At 25.7% G+C, this 19,700-nt stretch overlaps 9 protein-coding genes, 1 non-coding gene and 1 pseudogene across 10 annotated transcripts; 6 read left to right on the forward strand and 5 right to left on the reverse strand.

Moving 5' to 3' along the window:
- Positions 1–588: 588 nt before the first annotated feature.
- On the reverse strand, positions 589–1,041 carry AAJ76_2000032153 (cytidine deaminase; the record flags this gene model as incomplete). The annotated part of the gene is made up of 1 exon (XM_024474398.1): positions 589–1,041. One exon carries the CDS (start codon positions 1,039–1,041, stop codon positions 589–591), a length of 453 nt encoding a protein of 150 aa, XP_024331212.1.
- Positions 1,042–1,445: 404 nt separating this feature from the next.
- Positions 1,446–1,517, reverse strand: AAJ76_2000032629. The gene has a single exon. It is a non-coding gene; the product is annotated as a tRNA-Gln (tRNA).
- Positions 1,518–2,066: 549 nt separating this feature from the next.
- AAJ76_2000033179 (er lumen protein retaining receptor) lies at positions 2,067–2,750 on the forward strand (the record flags this gene model as incomplete). Its single annotated transcript, XM_024474399.1, has 1 exon — positions 2,067–2,750. The coding sequence occupies one exon, from the start codon at positions 2,067–2,069 to the stop codon at positions 2,748–2,750; it is 684 nt and encodes a 227-aa protein (XP_024331213.1).
- Positions 2,751–2,781: 31 nt separating this feature from the next.
- AAJ76_2000033894 (wd40 domain-containing protein) lies at positions 2,782–3,735 on the forward strand (the record flags this gene model as incomplete). The annotated part of the gene is made up of 1 exon (XM_024474400.1): positions 2,782–3,735. The coding sequence occupies one exon, from the start codon at positions 2,782–2,784 to the stop codon at positions 3,733–3,735; it is 954 nt and encodes a 317-aa protein (XP_024331214.1).
- A 4,477-nt stretch (positions 3,736–8,212) lies between these two features.
- Positions 8,213–9,790, reverse strand: AAJ76_2000040902 (hypothetical protein; the record flags this gene model as incomplete). Its single annotated transcript, XM_024474401.1, has 1 exon — positions 8,213–9,790. One exon carries the CDS (start codon positions 9,788–9,790, stop codon positions 8,213–8,215), a length of 1,578 nt encoding a protein of 525 aa, XP_024331215.1.
- Positions 9,791–11,648: 1,858 nt separating this feature from the next.
- AAJ76_2000042761 (hypothetical protein) lies at positions 11,649–13,169 on the forward strand (the record flags this gene model as incomplete). The annotated part of the gene is made up of 1 exon (XM_024474402.1): positions 11,649–13,169. One exon carries the CDS (start codon positions 11,649–11,651, stop codon positions 13,167–13,169), a length of 1,521 nt encoding a protein of 506 aa, XP_024331216.1.
- Positions 13,170–13,331: 162 nt separating this feature from the next.
- Positions 13,332–13,736, forward strand: AAJ76_2000044444 (nucleoside diphosphate kinase; the record flags this gene model as incomplete). The annotated part of the gene is made up of 1 exon (XM_024474403.1): positions 13,332–13,736. The coding sequence occupies one exon, from the start codon at positions 13,332–13,334 to the stop codon at positions 13,734–13,736; it is 405 nt and encodes a 134-aa protein (XP_024331217.1).
- Positions 13,737–15,475: 1,739 nt separating this feature from the next.
- Positions 15,476–16,114, reverse strand: AAJ76_2000047226 (transcriptional regulation complex subunit not5; the record flags this gene model as incomplete). Its single annotated transcript, XM_024474405.1, has 1 exon — positions 15,476–16,114. The coding sequence occupies one exon, from the start codon at positions 16,112–16,114 to the stop codon at positions 15,476–15,478; it is 639 nt and encodes a 212-aa protein (XP_024331218.1).
- A 243-nt stretch (positions 16,115–16,357) lies between these two features.
- Positions 16,358–17,010, forward strand: AAJ76_2000047470 (hypothetical protein; annotated as a pseudogene).
- An 864-nt stretch (positions 17,011–17,874) lies between these two features.
- Positions 17,875–18,927, forward strand: AAJ76_2000048987 (diphthamide biosynthesis protein 1; the record flags this gene model as incomplete). Its single annotated transcript, XM_024474406.1, has 1 exon — positions 17,875–18,927. The coding sequence occupies one exon, from the start codon at positions 17,875–17,877 to the stop codon at positions 18,925–18,927; it is 1,053 nt and encodes a 350-aa protein (XP_024331219.1).
- Positions 18,928–19,499: 572 nt separating this feature from the next.
- On the reverse strand, positions 19,500–19,634 carry AAJ76_2000050746 (hypothetical protein; the record flags this gene model as incomplete). The annotated part of the gene is made up of 1 exon (XM_024474407.1): positions 19,500–19,634. One exon carries the CDS (start codon positions 19,632–19,634, stop codon positions 19,500–19,502), a length of 135 nt encoding a protein of 44 aa, XP_024331220.1.
- Between the last annotated feature and the right edge of the window lie 66 nt (positions 19,635–19,700).

Consider the following 19,700-nt stretch of genomic DNA (forward strand, 5'->3'; position numbering starts at 1 on the left):
AGTTGTTGCAATCATTCGATTGTAAAAAATTGGTCATGCGCTTGGAGCATGACAATAGCATATAAAATAACATAAAGTAAGAAAGAATTTAAAAATTTTATTTCATTTTTATATATTTAAAAGTCAAAAGCTTTTTATAATAGTTTAAATTTTTAAATTAGTTACTTATTTTTAATTGAAAATTTTTTTAAAATTATGCTAAAAATTGATTGCGTATATTTTTTTTATTCGCACAATTTAATGATTTTATTTAATATTCAAAATTCAAATTTTCAAATAGCAAATAATGTTTGTTAATTCTTTACAAAATAACGAATTTATAGTTTAATCTTTATTTAATAAAAAGTTTTTTATATTTGCAAAAATTTTTAATAAAAAATATGTACTTATTTTTAATAAAGGAATTAAAAATAAAAAATTTGTTAAATCATACACATTAAATTTACATATAAAGCTAAAATAAATTTTGTTTTTTATTCATTACTTAATTTGGATTTTTTTCTCTACATTGAATAAAAAATAGAGAATATTTTTTATTAATAATGATAATAGTGATTTTACATTTCAACAAAATTTTAGCAAAATAGTTTAATTTAGATTCAATTTTCCGATACCCGGTAAAAGTTCACTAATCGAAGATACAAAAAACTTATCATCATATTCATCAGGCTTTGCTAAATAAATTTTTATGTCTTTGCTAGCATTTGCAAATTCAGCTAGCGTTTGTCGACAAACCCCACAAGGGTAAACATATTCATTCGGTAGATAGGCTACAACAGCACATTCAACAATTTCTTTATGCCCTGCACTAACAGCCTGAGAAATGGCTGCTCGTTCTGCACATATTGATGGAGAAAAGCAGGAATTCTCAATATTACATCCGATAAAAATTTCACCAGATGCAGTTCTTACAGCTGCACCAACAGCAAATTTACTATAAGGACAATATGCATTTTTTCTAACCTGCCTAGCTCTATTTATAAGTTCACTTATTGATTTTGTATGTTTGTCTACATTTATATTATTAGAAAAATTAGACATGGAAGGGATAATCAATTAAAAAATTTTAATAAAATATAATTCATTATAGGTAACAATTTTTATAGAAACTAAAAAGATTATTTTTTTGAAACGCCTATATGCCATTTGTATAGACCATCCCTTTAAATTAAAAAAAGGCGTTTTACAAGTTTTTCTTAAAAGCTTTTTTTTACATATGTTAAAAATTGTATTATTGAGATATTATCTTTACAAATAACATGGGTTAAATAATTTTAAAAAATTTATTATGTCAATTATGATAGAAAATAGTTTATAGAAATGTTGACATGAAGCGGTTATTTCTAAAATAGCTACTTTTCCTCTATTAAATTAGTAAATACTTCACAGATTTTAAACACACTATTTATTATTTTAAGATATATAAATATAACAAAAATTTAAAAAGGTCATGCCGAGATTCGAACTCGGATTAACAGATTCAGAGTCTGTTGTGATAACCATTACACCACACAACCATAAATACTGCTAAATAAAATATACTAAATAAAACAAATTTTTACAGTTGTGGATTAGTTTAATTTTAGAATATAGCATTTAATAATAAAAATCACCAAAAAAAGTTTTTAAAATAGTTATTGTATGCAAAATTTATTAATTGTAAGACTCATAAAATGCGCCTTATAAACTTTCTAGACATTTTTCGGTAAATATATCCTTTTTAAAATACTTCATTTTACTAATTTATATATATTAATGATATTTTGCATCTATAATTTGATTGTAAATAATATATTATAATATCTTTAATAAGTTAAAATAAAGAATTTATTGTCACATTTTTAATAAGTTAAAATAAAGAATTTATTGTCACATCTTTAAGTAATTAAATAAATAGATATTCTTTAAAATATTAATTTTATTTAGTAAAAATTATTTCTTTATTTTTTAATAACGTGTTTAGTAATCATAAAAAAATATGAAAAGTGTTAGTAAACCTACTACACTAAAATGTCTGCTAAATATAAGATCTTTAAAAGTTGTATATTTTTTATTTTTTTAACCCCATGAAATTAGATTCCGTTGCAAACACAATGAGATTTCTAGGAGATTTTGTTCATATTTTAAGTAAAGTTGTAATAGCATATAAAATGGAAAAAACCAAATCATGTTCAGGATTAAGCTTTAAAACACAGTTTTTATATCTACTAGTATTTATTTTTAGATATTTCGATATTTTTGAAGTTAGATTTTATGATTTATTAAGTGTTTACAATTTTGTTCTTAAGTTAACTTTTGTAAGTTTTCAATGCATTGTTTTTTACTTGATTAGAAAAAAGTACTATGCTTCTTATGACAAAAAAACTGATGTGTTTAAAATAAGGACCATTCTTATTCCCATTGCTATTATTTCCGCATTTCTTAAGCCTTCTACAAAAGGCATATATGACTTTTTATCAGAATATTTATATGTCTTTTCGCTAATACTAGAAAGTGTAAGTATTCTTCCTCAACTTGTCCAAATTCAAGAAGAAGGTGAATGTGAAAGTATGACTTCTAATTTTATATTTTTATTGGGTGGATACAGATTTTTTTACACTCTTAATTTTATAATAAAAAGCCTTGCTGGTAGAAGAATTGGTACATTACACGTTACCACTGGTATTATACAAGTAATATTGTATATTGATTTCTTTGTACTGTACTACAAGAATGTATTCTCTAAAAAATTTAAACAGGAATCTAATTAAATATTTTATTGATATTTTTTATACCCTTTAAATGCTTTCATCAAATGCAAAAATTTTCGAAATACAATCTCCACCTACAGATACCGTCTCAGAGTTCTCATTTAGTACATTACATAACATGATGATAGCATCAAGCTGGGATGGAAGTATTTCTTTATATAATCCTATTTCTCCTAACGGTTTTATGAAAAATATACAGTATTCTAAACCGATGCTTTCATGTTCTTTTAGTAAGGATACGCCTGTTCATTGTTTTGGGGGTAGTGCGGACGGTACCCTACACTTTATAGATTTGGAGAAGGGAATTTCAAATAACTTTAAAGCGCACAATGATGGAATAAAAAGTGTTAGATCGTTATATAATTCAGTTATTACTGCCAGTTGGGATAAAACTATAAAAATATGGGATACAAGATCTGCGCAATGTACGAAAACAATTGAGTGTGATGGTAAAATTTATTGTATGGATTTACAGAATAATTTATTAGCTTATGGTACATCTACTAATGCTATGTATAGTTGTAATATTAACAATATGGATAATAAAAAGAAACACACACCAAGATTTAGTTACATGATAAAATGTCTTAATGTTGGATCTGATGACAAAAATGTACTTGTAGGAAGCATTGAAGGAAAGTGTGAAATGATTAATACTACTTCTATTTATAACGGTATTACATTTAGAAGTCATAGAAAGGATACAAAAGTTTATTCTGTGAATACAGTAAGTATCTTTCCTAAGAATTCTAATATTCTAGTTACAGCAGGTGGAAATGGTGATTTGATTTTTTACGATAATTTAAGTCGAGTAAAGACTTTTACAAAAACGGAAGATCTTCCTGTTACTGCTGGTGGATTTAGCACCGATGGTAAATTATACGTATATGGGCTTGGGGATGACTGGTCTACAGGGTATGATGGTGTGTTTAGAAAAACGTCTATTAAAGTAATGGAAGTTAACTCGCTTGGAATTAAAATATAATTATATGTTTAATACTGTAAAATTACATTTAAATACTCATATAGCTTGCATTTTACATTTAGAATCAATTTTTTAATATAATTTTCAAGTTAATAAAAAAAAATATTTTTAGTTTTTCCCTACTTTTAAAAAAATGAGTTTCTATAGATAAAAGAATAGAAAATGAATGATCTAATTTTTTATTCTTCTTTGTTATTATTTTGTGAAAATTCGTTGTATTTTTTTAAAACAGAGCATTAGTCTTGTTTCGAGCAATTTTATTTTCAAGTTCTTCTCTTAGTAAGGATCATAACATTGTAGCAGCAGCCTATTGGTTACTATAGAACGATTTGAAAATATGTTTCAGGAAATAATATTTAAGTATAAATTTTATCAATAAATATGTTATTTTTAAATGTCAAATGTTATTCATAAGAAAGTAATCGATAGAAGAAATCTTTTAAAACCAAAAGCCATTTTTTGGCATCCGTTCAGTAATTTCTCTTCTTAAATTTTTTTGGCTTTGATTTAATAAAAACGTTTTTTGATCTTCAACGTTTTAAAAAAAAAGTTTTAACCCCGTTATTGTATCGTTAGTTACCAGCGGTAATACGAAAGCGTAAAGTTTTTTTTAAAATTGTATAATAAATATTTTTTTAGGTTATAATCAAAAAATTTAATCATGAAGATTACGTGCAGATAGAATTTGAATAACAGTTAAAAAATACAAAATTTAAATTTTTATCAATAAAACATGCTTAAATAATGTAACATACATTTGAAAAAAATACATGGACATACATTTATTTGAATGTTTCCGTTTTTAAACGACAGAATTTCGGCTAGTATTTATAATATATATTTACCATTTTAAGCATTTCCTAATGATCTAAAATACTACTTATTCTGATTTATACACCAATGCAATACTGAAATATTATAGTACAAAGATTTTAAAAGATCAAAAGGATTTATAAAAAAAATAAGTTTACACATAAAACACCGGGTTCTTGAACATCTAAGAGAAGTAAATTTAGTGATGGTTTTAAATGAAAAAATTAAATAGTTTTTTAAATATTTTTTAAGAAAAGAAATAACTGTTAAGAATGATATTTTAAATCTACAAAATATTGTTATGTTACCATACGAAACAATCAATGAATAATTTACACACTTTGCTTCAAGGTTTTTAATAAAAAATAAACAAATCTTTATTTTTACTGAATTTAATTTATACTAAATTACATTTAACATTGTTTAAGTAAAACAATTTTTAATTTATTTTTTGCTCTAAATGTGACAATAATTATCTTTTTATTTTTAATAAAATTTGTTGTAAATAAAAATTTGTATTTATAAATAAAATAAAACGAAAAATTTACAATTGATGAAAACTGTTCTTTGCAGCTGGGATTTTGTCTTATTTAAAATAATATTAATGATACTATTGTCGCCGTCCTAATTAAACCACCATTTAATTAAATTTTTAGACATAAAAATTGCTATAATGTACATATAAAGTTGGTAAATATTTTAAAATAATTTGTTTGTTTTTTTATCAATAAGTACTTGTTTTTGCATAATGTTTTATTTTATTCCTATTTTAAGAATATAGTTGCAGCATAATTTTGGAAGAGAAAAACAAAAAATTGTGATAATTATAAGTGTCGTAGAGATATAAATATTCTAATAATTTTTAACCCCAATTCCACCATGCCTGAAACTAAAGAAATAAATAATCTTAACGTTAATTGGAAACGCATTGTCTGCTAGATTTTAGACTTAAGAATAAAATATGCGTTTTATAAAAGAGCAAAAAAAATTATATTGTGAAGGAACGCAAGAATCTAAATTCAAATTAGAAAATGATTGATAAAATTTTTTACTTTAGAAGTGTGAAGATTGAAACGTTGATTCATGTTAGTAATGGACATACGAGCCGGGACAGATTAAAAATTGATGTAAGTAGACTCACTATTGCCAGATTTTTTAGAGAACGATATATTTCTGATACAATACAATTAAGATATTATTGAGAAGTAAATGATGGGTATATGTGTATGCTTGTTGTCATTGACATATTTTCTAGGTTTAAGTGGAAACCTTTTTTGCGAGGCAAGGTTGTTTTGTCTGTAGTTTCTATAATTAAAATTATTTTTATCTTAATAAGCATAGTCTCCTTTTAATTAAGATAATGGAAGAGAATTTTGCAATCATTTTGTGTTTAACTTGCTTTCTGCCTTTGATGTAAGACATCTTAGTAGTTGTGCCAGATGTCTTTAGATATAAAGGCCTGTAGAAAGAACCAACCAAAAAAAAATGAATAACTGGTTCTATTCTCATGACAATAGATGCACCAGGTAGGTATTTGGATATCTGTGTATGAAAATGCAACCCAATTTTATAATAGATTTCGTTACTCTACAATGCCACTACACGGTTTAATTAAATGCTTTGTTTAAGTATAAGGAAGTTTATTGCCAAGATTAAATAGATTCCTGTGGCGAGAAACGCAGGAAGGCGACCAGGACTAAGAAAGTTATCCACAATGCTCGCACCTGAAGCCAAACTAAATTGGTGTAACTTAAATGGGTTATTAACTTCATGGGGAATTGTGCTCTTGTGAGATCCCCTGTTGATGCTTATGTAAGTAATTCATGACAGCGATGCCCTTCTTTTCATAAAATATTTTTATACCAAAATTTCTTCAAGAAAATTCAGAAAATAGAAAACATTTCATATAGAATTAATACCACAATTCCATACTTTAAAAATTACTGAGTCTAACAGTGATTTAAAATTGAATGTATAGAAGAATGTTAATTATATTTCATTAGAAATTTTAGGTTTTTTAAATTTAGAAAATTTAATTTTACAATTTTTAGAAGAGCAGGGAGTAAACAACATGCGCGTTGATAATTCTATTAAAAATTTAGTTATGCTAGAAATTGCAAGATTATATTTAAAAAAGCTGCAGATCACAAGGTTGCAAAGAACAGGTGGCGAAGTAATTTCTTTTAAATAATTAAATGAAAGTATTTTAATTAGACAGACATTGGCAATAATACATAAATGAGATAAATGTCATTTCATGAACACTTAAGTAGTAAAATCCATATTGTTTCTTATTTAAAAAATAAGTGCTGGTTTACAAATTGGTAATATTAGGCTTGCTGTGGATTTAGAAAAAACGACAAAAAAAAGTATATCTGGTTAATGTATACAAGATAATTTGTGTAAAATGGGATTACATGGTAGGATTGCATTTAAAAAATCATTTCTGTCAAAAAGCATATTTTGAAAAGGAAACATTATGCAATGAAACACGCTTGCTACTCTGATCAAAAATAAAATAAGGTTTTTTTAGCGATGAAACAAGAAGTTTATGTGCGAAGAAAAGTTTGCTAAAGATAAAATAAAAAATTTTTAAAATCCACAGCAAAACATGAATGAAGTGGTATACAGGTTTGGGCATGTTTTTTATGTGCAGGTGTTTGAAAATGTGTATAATTGATGGTATAATGAATAATGGAACATATTGTAGAATTTTAGTCAATTATCTTGAGTTTTCGCAAAGAAATTAAATTAAAAAATAATTATTTGCAGAAAGATAGTGATCCGAAACATACGAGTAAATTTATAGAGAACATTTGGTAGATAAAAAGACTTTAACTTTATATTGGTTTGCACAATCTTTAGACATAAATCCTATTGAAAATTTAGGGAATATTTTTAAGTAGAAGTAGGAAAAAGAAAATAAAAAAATATAAATGAATTAAAGAAATGTGTTAAAGAGGAGTGAAATAAAATAGATAAATAAGTGTGTAAAAAGCTAGTACAAAACATTAACAGTAGATATAATGAGTAAATAAGAATGAAAAGTGGACATACTAAATTCTAAATAAAAATATTCCTTTTTTTGCCACATTTTTTTTCATTAACTAATAAAAGCATTGTATTTGCGTGATAAAGAAAATTTACTTTTTAGAAGTTATAAATATTTGTAAGCTTTCTAAAAATAGCAACAATTTGTCATATTATAAAATTCGTTATTGCAAAATTTTATTTTTTTTGTCATTACTGTAAAAATTCAAAAGATTTATTTAGTGATATAATGTTTTTACTTTTGGTTAAACAAATCTACCTTTAGGGCCTTCCCTTCGACTTTTTGACACATTGTGATCTTTACAGTCACATTTTCGTTGCTGTGACAACTAGATATTTTTTTAATATATTTATTGATAAAAAGATTATAAATTAGTTTAATGATATAAATAAAAATCTATTAAATTTATAGAAAGTATATTATATTTTTCCTGTCATGTTATTTATGTTTTTATTCATACAATTTTGATGTTAATATTACACATAAATTAAGACATTTATATTTTTAAACTTATTAAGAACATAATTGCAATAATAAGCTTAATGTTTTGCTTTTTTAAAAATGGTTAAATTTAATGATTAAATAATGTGCACAAATATACATATTTTAATTTTAAAAGTTTTTTTTATTTCTAAACTTTTCTAAAAATTTTTTATCTCTTAGTAAATCATCCAAGACTTTTTTAACCAAATGATAGTATTCATTAAAAGAAGCTTCATTTTCATAATATATATTGTATAACATATTCAGATTCTTCGCTAATCCATAATATGTATTACAAATATTAGCTACGGTGGTCTTAAAACGATCTTCAACACCTTTACAAACGTCTTTTATTTCTAATAATTTGTAATAACTTTCAAGTAGGTGGTAAGTTTTATCTTTAGCACTTTCACACTCCTCTGTATATATTTCTAATTCAAAAAAAAGAATTGCATAAAAATTAATGTAATTAACAGATGTCCTGTCTTTTAGTTCAATATTCATGATAGATTCAACTATTTTTGTAACGTAAGAATCATCCAAGATTACGAAAACATATTTTTGAGTTAAATCTGGTATGGAAGCTAAAGTCCAATTAATCTCCGATCTTGTAATAATTCGTAAGGAATAAAGCGCTTCTAAAAATATGATTTTTTTGGCTGATATCTTTGAATAAAGTATTCTTTTTACCAAGTTAGTGAAAAGTGGTTTAGTAGAAAGAGAAAATAAAGTAAATATCTCGACTTCAATACGCCTATAAGAGAATGAAAAAATATATGAACTTAACAGTTTTAAGTCATTATAAATGGTAAAACTTATTTTAAAGGCATCTTTATCGCTTACATCATACGTATATACAGCTTCCTCGTAAAAAGTCACACTTTTATGGCCAAACACAATAAAAGATAAAAGACCACAATCTTTTACATATTCTAATGTAAAATAAAAGCGTGGTATCTTCTCAATTAAGCTTTGAAAATTTCTAGATTTAATTAAATCAAAATTGGTCAAAAATTTATACACTATTCTCCAATGGTCATTAAACAATAATTTGACTTTTTTTTCTAAAAATTCAAAAAAATAAAGCTGCTCCAAATCGATAGTAAATATATAACCCGTTCTATTATCGCTAGTAATGCGAAAATCAAATCTTTTAAAACCCTGACCGTGGCCTACAAAATTAACACAATTTGGATTAACACATCTTATGTTATGATGAATATATCTACGATAACCGTAAACTGCATCATAAACAAATTTTGGACCACCATTTTGCTCAGAAAGTTGATTCAGAAGACTTTCAAGACCAGGACGATATTTTTCACCTACAAAAGTATATAAAGAGTGGCGAACAACTTTTAGAAAAACTCTTTCAACGTTATATCTTTTAAAGAAATTAAAAATATTAAGTAAATTTGGATCATTAACAGTAAGTTCGCCAGATGTCCAGGAAAAATCATTAAAAACTTTGCACTCTTCATAAACATGACAAATTTCTATGTCTACTTTATCGCTACTACCATCATTAAATACAAGATAAGCATATAAATCTTTGGCAACATTTTCAAGGGTAACGAAATCTTTATTCTTCATTTTTCTATCAACTAAAGAAATTATTTCTTCTTTAATATTTGTAATGATTAGTTCATCATCAAGATTATTACTTGCTTTAATAATTTTTAAAATATTAATAATAATAGCCAGCATCGATGGGTAAAACGAATAAATTTTATTTATAGTGTAAAAATCAAATTTTAACTTCTTCAAGAAGTATTAATAAACTTCTAAAATCATGTAAATGATACATTTATTTTTCAATCAAAAATTTAAGATAATTAAAAAAGTTAGTCTTTAAGTTATTAAAAAATTCTTAGTTAAGATAATTTATTTTAAACAACAGGAGTAGTTAAAAATAATGAAAATTTTTATCAATTTTACAAAAGTTTTTTAAAATATTCTTTAACTTTTTTAATTAAAATTTTTACTATAAAATTTGTATTTGAATTTAATAAAGACTTTAAAGAAACTGTTATAAATATTCATAAAACTAGAAATTTATTTATTGGTATATTGTGAAATGTATAATTTACAAAATCTTGGACTTTTTAGTTCAAGTAAAGATGCTTGCAATATATCTAAACAAAAAGTATAAACAGAAAAAACATCGTAGCAAAAATTGACTTTAATAAAAAAGTTTTTAATTTTGGTAACTTAGTTAAATATTATCTAAAATACATTTTTTTCCAGCTATCTCCGGCAGAAACTATGGCATTATTAGCAGGAAGATGCCATGAATATAAATAAATTGAAATAATTACTATGTAATAAAAATAACAAAGAAACGTAGCTAATATATAATAAATTTTTTAATGTCGAACTTTTATCAATATTTCAGTTATGTAATGACTTTTACTTTATCAAATAGTTTAAATATTGCATTTGATAAGAATTTAATTATTGTATATGTAGGAATGATTTTGTCATGTATATCAAATCTATTGATGGTCTTTAAAAAGATTTGATATATAAAAAGAATTTAATATTTTTAATGAATAAACTTATGCTTTGTTCTAACAACTTATATTTAAATGTTTAAAAGTTTTTCAATTTTTTATACAGAAAAAGAACTAAAATGTAAAATAATTATATTTAGAGATTAAATTTATTTATACAAATTTTTTAATAAAAAGCACTTTTAGTTTAACACAAAAAAAAAATCTATTTATTGATTATTCACTTAGAGGTAGAATCCTAATTTTGCAACTAAAAATTTTTTGAAACAATCTGTTAATTCTTACTGGTTTTTTTGTTTATTCTTGCTACATGTATTTATTTCCATAGGGGCCACTTCTTTTAAAAAATATTTATACAGCTCTATTTAGGATGTTAATAAATGTATAAATAGTTATTAAAGTCATAATTTTATACTGCTGAATCTATTTAGTTGTATTAAAGCCTCTTTATCTATGGCAAAGACAAATTAGTTTATTGAAAATATTAAGTTGCCAAATTCAAAATTTTAAAATAAAATCAAAAAGAATAGAGATAATTGATTTTTGAAATGAACAGTAACAGAGGTGAAGAATTTTTTTGTAACAAAACGGTTAATAAATTGTTAATAACTAAAAGTCTTCTAAGTACAAATTGTTTACGCAAGGCACTACAAGTTGATACAATAAATAGTGATGTTTTATGATTCGTAATCCATCTCGTTATATATTTTTTCTTTTTTTTATATTCTTTATTTTACTAAAAGTATGTTTTAACCACAGGTCTTTGTTTAAATTAAAACCTTACTAATATACTTTTAATTTAATTGCAATTAAATCATGTATTTAATATTAAATTCAAATATAAAAGATTAAAATTTGTGTAAAAAAATTTTTGATTTAATCGATGTTGTTAATCCATCTATTAATTTAGACAAATCTATTAGTTCAGTATTAAACATACCTAGTAAGGCTTTAACCTAAGATCTGCTTGAACATTGTTTGTTCTAGTTATTAATATTTTTATTATTGTTTCACATTATTAACAATAAGAACATTCAAAATAAACAATTACAATGATTAATAATCTTTATTTTTTTATTTATCTGTGCAAATCTTACAGAATTCTTAAACCCAAAGCTTTAGAAAATGAAGATCTGTATCTAACAAATATAAACTCAAAACTCGTCCTACAACCATTTGGAGATAAAGAGAACCAAAGAATATCTATTCATAAGAGAAAGCTCTTTTTTAGTGGAGATAAATACCTATCGCTAGATAATGACTCTATAGAAATAAAATTAAAAAAAGAAAAAATTGTTACTTATCTTAAAAGATCTAATTTTAGTCAGAAAAAAAGCGATCCATTTGGATTTAAAAATAAAAAAAAGATTCTAGACACGCCCAAAGAAAAAATGCAACAGAAACGGAATATTAAACAGCCGGATCAAAATATTACTTATGAAACTCAGAGGCAACCTATTCGTAAAAAAACAGAACCTGAAATTGTAAAACCCGAAGAAGAGCCGCCAGACGAACCGGTTAAAATTAGAGACGAGCAAAATATTGATATGGATAGTATATTATCCAAAGTAAAGCATTTACTAAATGAGAAAAAAAACTATCTTGTTGAATCAGATTCTAAAATAGAAGAAGATACTATAAAATATACCAGTTTAGATGTTTTTATACATCCGCTTAATGACAAGTACATTAAATTAAAAACTTTAGAAAAAGATTGTGTAACATATTTCAAGGATTCATTTATATTTACGCCGTGTCTTAATGTGGATAGTCAAATTTTTAAGATTGAGAATGAAGAAGATGTTTTTAAAACTAAAAAAATAGTAATAGATGATGAAGATGATGAAACAACCGAGATAACACCAAGTAAACGACATAAAATACCATCATCTAGAGAAAAAAATCATATTTATGAAAATGAAGAAATGTATCATGTAAAAAGTAAGGAGCGAAAACCAGATGATAAATCGGCAGTTGCATACACATATGGTACACAAGAAGAGCAGATAAATCACAAAAATAGAGACTATGGTGATAAAAATTTTAGAAAAATAATCAGTAAACGAGAAACAATTGTACCGGATTTAAGAACCAGCAAGGTAACAAAAAAAGATGGTGTAATAAAAAAATCAATATATAAACCAAGATACAGTAACGAGACATCAACTACATATCTTCAAGGAGAAAAAAAATATGATGATGCGTATGTAGAGAACAAACCTCTAGAAAATTATAAATATCAAGATAATATTACTAAAAAAACTGGCAAGCCATATGAAAAAACGTTAAACACTTCGTACGATCCTATTCGCCAAAAATCGTTTTCTAGTTATAATTCTGAATTTATTACTCAATTTAAACCATTAGAAAATAAAAAATCAATAGAATATAAGCCTCTTCCTGTGAAACAAAAAACCGATATTATACCAAAATTGCCCAATATTGTAATATCTCCACCAATGCCCGATGTAAATAAAGTAGATTCTACACTTGCAAGACTAAACTCACCAGATGACTTTTTGCAAAAAATTAAGAATAGCGTCGATATATCAGATATAGACGATTTATTGTAAAAAAGGGGAAAAAACACTAGAAGAAATAAAAATTAATTTATGATATACAAATACTTAAAAGCAGTTTAATAATATAAAATAGGATTATTTATTAAAATTTGAAACTATTTATTGTTTACAACATGTTACATTAAATATAAATTTTTATTTTGAGTCCCTAAAATGAACATTAAACAAACCTTTGTTATGATTAAACCCGAAGGAATACAAAGACATCTTGTTGGACAGATAATAAAAAGGTTTGAACGCAAAGGTTTAAAACTTGTCAATATAAAGTCTTTAATTCCTGATAAAACTTTAGTTAAAGAACACTATGGACATTTGAGCCACAAGCCTTTTTTTAATGAAATGGTAGATCATCTGTGTAGTGGCATGGTCATTTGTATGATTTGGGAAGGGATTGATTCTATTGATGTATGCAGACGTATAATTGGTCTTACTAATCCATTAGAGGCTGCTATGGGATCAATAAGAGCAGATTTTGCAGCAGATATTAATGCAAATGTTATACACGGAAGTGATACTGAGGAAAGTGCTAAAAAAGAAATAGCTTTATGGTTTAAATAAATTTTTATTTGACATCTTTACATATAAAAACTTATTTATCAATTATTTTTTATTATAAATTTTTTTATATTGTCATTTTTTTTTCATATAACTATCAATTTAAATATTGTTAGCAGTAAATGCTTCATTATAATACATAAGATAATAATAAAAGTAATATAGGTATATTAAATACCAAAATACCCTTTTATTTTTACCCTAGAATGAAAGACTGAATTAAAAAGTAAATAAATTACTTCTTAACCGCTACAATAAAATAAAGCCATCAACCAAAGAACAAGATTTTAAGACTTACATGGATTAATTTTATACGTAAGAAAGTTACTAAAATATATTCGAATTCTTCTATAGACCTTTTTGGTAGTTTTTTTACTGATCTTTATGTCCATTCTAGTGACATCGATATATCATTGAAGATAAATACTGCTGATCAGAATTTGGTCTTAAAAAATATAAAACATGAACTTTACAAAACAGGGTTATTTGCTTTTATTAATCATTTATCCCATGCCAAGATTTCAATACTTAAATTTACAGATAAAAAGTATGGATTGAAGTTTGATATTAGTGTAAACAATAATGGAGGGATTTTGGCTGGCAGCACAGTATATCAAGAAAAAAATAGAAGAGGATGGAAATATAAAGATTTTAGCAATTTTATTTAAACACTTTATTTACAGTAGAAAACTGGGTGATGCTAGTGTTGGTGAACTAAATTCATATGGTCAACTTTTAATGATTATGAACTATCTAGAATTGCATTCTTTTTACTCACGTAATGATAAAAACATATCTGTAGTATTTTTCGACTTTATATAATACTGTGGATTTAATTTTAAATGTAAAAATGTACAGATAGACACCGCTAGTAATATATATAAAACGAATAAAACCTACAGACTTTCTATAATTGATTCTACTGATCCAACAATAGATGTTGGGTCTTGTTGTAAAAATATGGATAGAGTTATTAAGACATTACAAAATTTTAAAGATTAATGATAAATCACTTTGAAAAAAACATCATTTGTGACTGTCATGACCCTCAATAACTAACCGTCGGCAGCCAAAGGAAAGTTCTTTTAATCACAATGTTAGTATTGGTTTTTTCAGTAGCCAAAAATATCTTTTTAACAGTTTATAAAAGTATTTATCGAGCACTTTTGTTAAAATATTTTTTCTATGGAAGCTTTTTATAAAAACAAGTCCATTTATCTTTATTCCTAAAAAGCCATTCCATTCCACATAGACACGGTAGTGAGATATTTAAAGAAATGTTATTGCAACATAGAGGGTTAAGAAAAAAACAGCATATTGTCGATATTCATAAAATAAAAATAAAATCAGTAAAAAAGAAATCTAAAAAGCTAGCAAGTTTTTTTGACGTAAATTTATATACAAATTTAAAGGTTATTTGGTATTCCTATAATAATTATATCAAATGTCAATCGTTTTGGTGTTCTTGACATAGATTAAAAAATGATATAAAAACATATTTTAAATTAGGGGCGCGACAATAATCCAGCAGACTACAATAAATCATATTTATTTTTATTCTATTTTGAAAGACACCTTGACTAAGAATATGTCAGACAAGTGACAAAAATTCTTTAGATCAACACGATTTTATTTAATAAATTTGCAAAAGATGTTGCCGATAAAAATAACTTAGTAGCAAAAAAGAGAAATAGAAAATTACACAAATATAAGAAAAATTCCAAGATAAAAAAATATAACATTTATAGTTCCGTGCACTCCAAATATTTGTACTCAAATGTAAAATCCGTTTTCTTCATATAACTCCATGTTTCATCATAGTCAAAAAATAAGAAATCTCCTCTTTCATAATCGGTTGTTATTAATTTTGGTTCTTCTAGTCTTTGAAACCATGTCAAATACTTTGTATGAAATCGCCAGCTGCATAATTTTAATTGAGTCGCTGCGTGGTATTGGTGAACAGTATTAGGATTTTTGTAAAATATGAAAAATAGTGTATCAATTTCTAAATTTTTATATACATCTGGACTGTCAAAAATATTAAGTGGCAGTTTAGGAAAATATGCAGGCACCTCACATATTTTAGTTGCTTTTACCGGCTCCAGTGCGCTAAAATCTGGAATATGAAATAGCGAATTTTTTAATTCTGTTTCGAAAAAATATTCCTTAGACTTTTGCAAATCATTAAAACGTGTGTTAAACTCTTCTACACGTTTTGTCGAAATATCGTTTAATCTTGAATTTATATCTGAGAAATCAACCGGTCGGGAATTTTTGCCGTTTGTATTTTCTTTTTTAGAGCCTAGAATCATTGATGCATTTTTCCATATCTGTTCAGGTGTAAGTTTTTCTGGTTTTTGTGTTTTGTCTTGTTTTTTCATTTTGGGGGTGTGATAAATAAGATTTTTTAACGGTGAATTTTTACTTGGTATTTGTATTTATAGAGTCTTGCACCTTATTTAGTTTTATATAAGAAAATAGTGTAATATAAACCTACACAGCAAAACATTTGTAAAATGCTTCTTAAATAACAATCAATTTTATTACAATGTTATTTTTTTTAAATATCAAACATATTATGACGCAAAATTTTTATTGTTTACTTTTCAATTATTATCCTTTCTATGGAAGAAAAGAAACCGTATTTAAAGGAAAAATACATCTTGCTGCTTTTTATCTTACAATATCCAAATCAATATTGTATGTTTTAACATAGACACTTATTAAAAAAATGAAAGCTATTTTAATTTACTTTGTATCCCAACTTATTCTCTTTGGTATAAGTTCTACATATCATACTACTATATGGAAAAATGAACGCGCAGAATATTTAGTTCGACTTATTGATCATATATCAATTTTTATATTAATATCTGGTACATAAACATCTGTATTTTTATCACTACTTCCGTATACAATAATGTCTAAAAGTATTATTATGATTTCATGGACGATAACTTTAATTGAAACTCTGAAATTTGTATTGTTTCGTAGGCTTAATCACATCTTTGATACGTTAGTCTACATATTACATGGCATTTCTGTTGTTCCTTTTTTTAAGATAATAAAAGCCAGTGTAAACACTTTAGACCTAACATTTATAGTAATGGGTGGTATTGTGTATGTCATAGGCGGTATTGTATATGGATATAAAAGACCAGATCTTTATCCATTTGTTTTCGGTTATCATGAAATTTTTCACGTTACAACAGTACTAGCTAATTATTGTTTTTTTATACCAATGTTTAAACGATATATAACTACATTATTAAAGTAGTGTATATTTATTATAAGTTTATTTTACAATAATTATCGTTCTTTGAATTAATATACCCGTGTAAACCTATAAAAACTTTAAACGTCTATATAAAATATCGCAAGGACTGAACTGATATTTAATCAAATCCTAAATGTATTCATTTTTATCTATCATACATTTAACTAAATATTTAACACAACCAGCTGCTCAAAACTGACCTCATGTTTAAATAGTGCAGATTTGTCTCAAGGACTTTGACTTAAAATATCTATTGTATTTGTATATTCAGCAGCATCTCTCAGATAAAACATAGATCAATAGTAATAATAAAGACATTCTTTATCATTCAAAAAAATTCTCTTGGTTTCATCAAGATCCATACCTTCAAGAGGAAGTGGGGGATCACGCGAGTCAAAAGGTGAAACGTAATTAGATTTCATTTTTATTTTTTGTAATGCCAAAAAATAGATTGTTTCTACAGAAATAAATCTACTATTTTTCCAAGTGCATCAACTATATCATCCCTACAAAAAAAGTTTACTAGCGCTTCACCTGCCTCATGTCGTACTATTCCATTTTCAAGTGAATTGCTGAGAACATTTATAATTGTTTCTATTGCATTTTCTAGTCTCATTTGACCAAGAACATAAGCTATTTCTTGCTTTAATAAAACCGATCTGCTTTTAAAAGCTTTGCACATTATGTTAACCAACTCCTCTGCCAAAATGTTTCGTAAGCAGCACAATGCTCTCATTTTTTTGCAATGTGTTGTGTGTCATCAAGAATCAGTTCTTCTGCTTTACGAATATCTATAAGAGGGGTATTAATCGATAAAAAAAGAACGTTATACAAAGTTTAAGTAAAATCTATTTTTTATCCCTTATGGTTTTTTTATCTCCACCAGTTAACTGTGATCTTCCAAATGATTCTCCCTTTATTCCAAAAAACTATAATTTTGAAATAAATAAAACACTTAGAACTATTCTCAAATACAAATGTAAGATTGTAACACTTCAATTTCCAGATGGTCTTTTACGCTACTCTCTAGCAATAATTGACTTAATATCTCAGTATACTGGTGCTACATCAATAGTTCTTAATGATGTGGTGTATGGAGCATGTTGTGTCGATGATAAAAGTTTAAAAAGTGACTTACTAATTCATTATGGGCATTCTTGTTTAGTGCCAGTTACAGAAATGTTTACAAAAGTTCTTTATGTCTTTGTTGATATCAAAATTGACATCACACATCTACAGAAATTAATACACAATAATTTTAATGAGCCCGTTTCTATAGTCGGAACTATACAATTTAATAGCAGTATTAATAAATTGAAGCGGTTATCCAATGTTTCTACGCCTCAAATAAAACCCTTAAGTCGTGGAGAAGTTCTGGGTTGTACGTCACCAAAAATTTCTACAAATGTTGTTATTAGTGTTGGTGACGGCCGTTTTCATTTAGAAAGTGTCATGATTAATAATCCATTACTTTCTTTTTTTAAATATTGTCCGTTTAGTCGAAAATTGACGCGAGAATATTATGACTACACAAAGATGGTTTATTTGAGATCAAAGAATATAAAAAAGGTTAGGGCTGGTAAAAATTTTGGAATAATTTTAGGAACATTAGGTAAACAAGGTAATAAAACAATATTGAAAAATGTTATTGATAAATTAAAAAAATACAAATTATATATTTTTATGATGGAAGAAATTACACCCAACCTACTTGATCGTTACGGTTTTATAGATTCGTTTGTTCAGATTTCATGTCCAAGATTAAGTACTGATTGGGGTGAAGCATTTACAAAGCCACTTTTATCTTCTTATGAAGTCTTCTACGAGCTGGGTAGTGAATATAAATTAGATTATTACAGTAAAGAAGGATATGCACCATATAAAAACTATAATAATGTAATAAATAATCAAAATTGATTTAATTGCACTTCTTCTTTTTTACACAAAAGTATTTAGATCTCTTGGCCTTCTTGTTAACTTACCTTTCATCGACTCAATGTCGCCACCGTCTTCTTCAAGTCTTTTTCGATAATCCACAGAGATATTATCATCAGCTTTCTATTGCAAAAAATTAATAAAATAACTTAATTAATATATTGTTTTTTACACACTTATATTGTAACTTGTGATAATATCTACAATTACCGCACCACTTTTGGGATAAGGTTCTTTAGGCATTCCGGCGGGGCGTCTAAGGACTTAATCCAAACTTTTTAATTACTTTTTTTTACACACATCTCTATTACTTATTTCTGTTTATTTGTTTTTAAACGGAATGCCTAAAGGACATGATTCCAAAATGGGTGCCTAAAAAACCTAATTTAAATTTTGTTTGTTTTCTTTGTTTATTTTTAATTTACAAAACAGAAGGGGAAACAATCTGAAAACACCACGACTCAACATTAATAAATCTTTAAAGCTTAAATTACATACAAATATTACCCACTGACCACAAGAACAGGCTCTAAAATCTTAGGTGTGCTTTGGACTTATCTCGCATTCGGTCGCATTTCTAATAAATATTCCATAACGATTAATCTCAAACTGTTAACACCAAATTGTGTCACTATACATAAAGTTTTCATCAGTATGTGTAAAAGGCTTAAATCTAAATATTCATTCATTTTAGGCCCACCTTTTCAAAATTTTCTAATCATTTCTATTTTCTTAATTAGCCGATAAAAAATAAG

This window comes from Vairimorpha ceranae, assembly GCF_000988165.1.
Source record: "Vairimorpha ceranae strain PA08 1199 chromosome Unknown NODE_20, whole genome shotgun sequence".
NCBI lineage: Eukaryota > Fungi > Microsporidia > Nosematidae > Vairimorpha > Vairimorpha ceranae.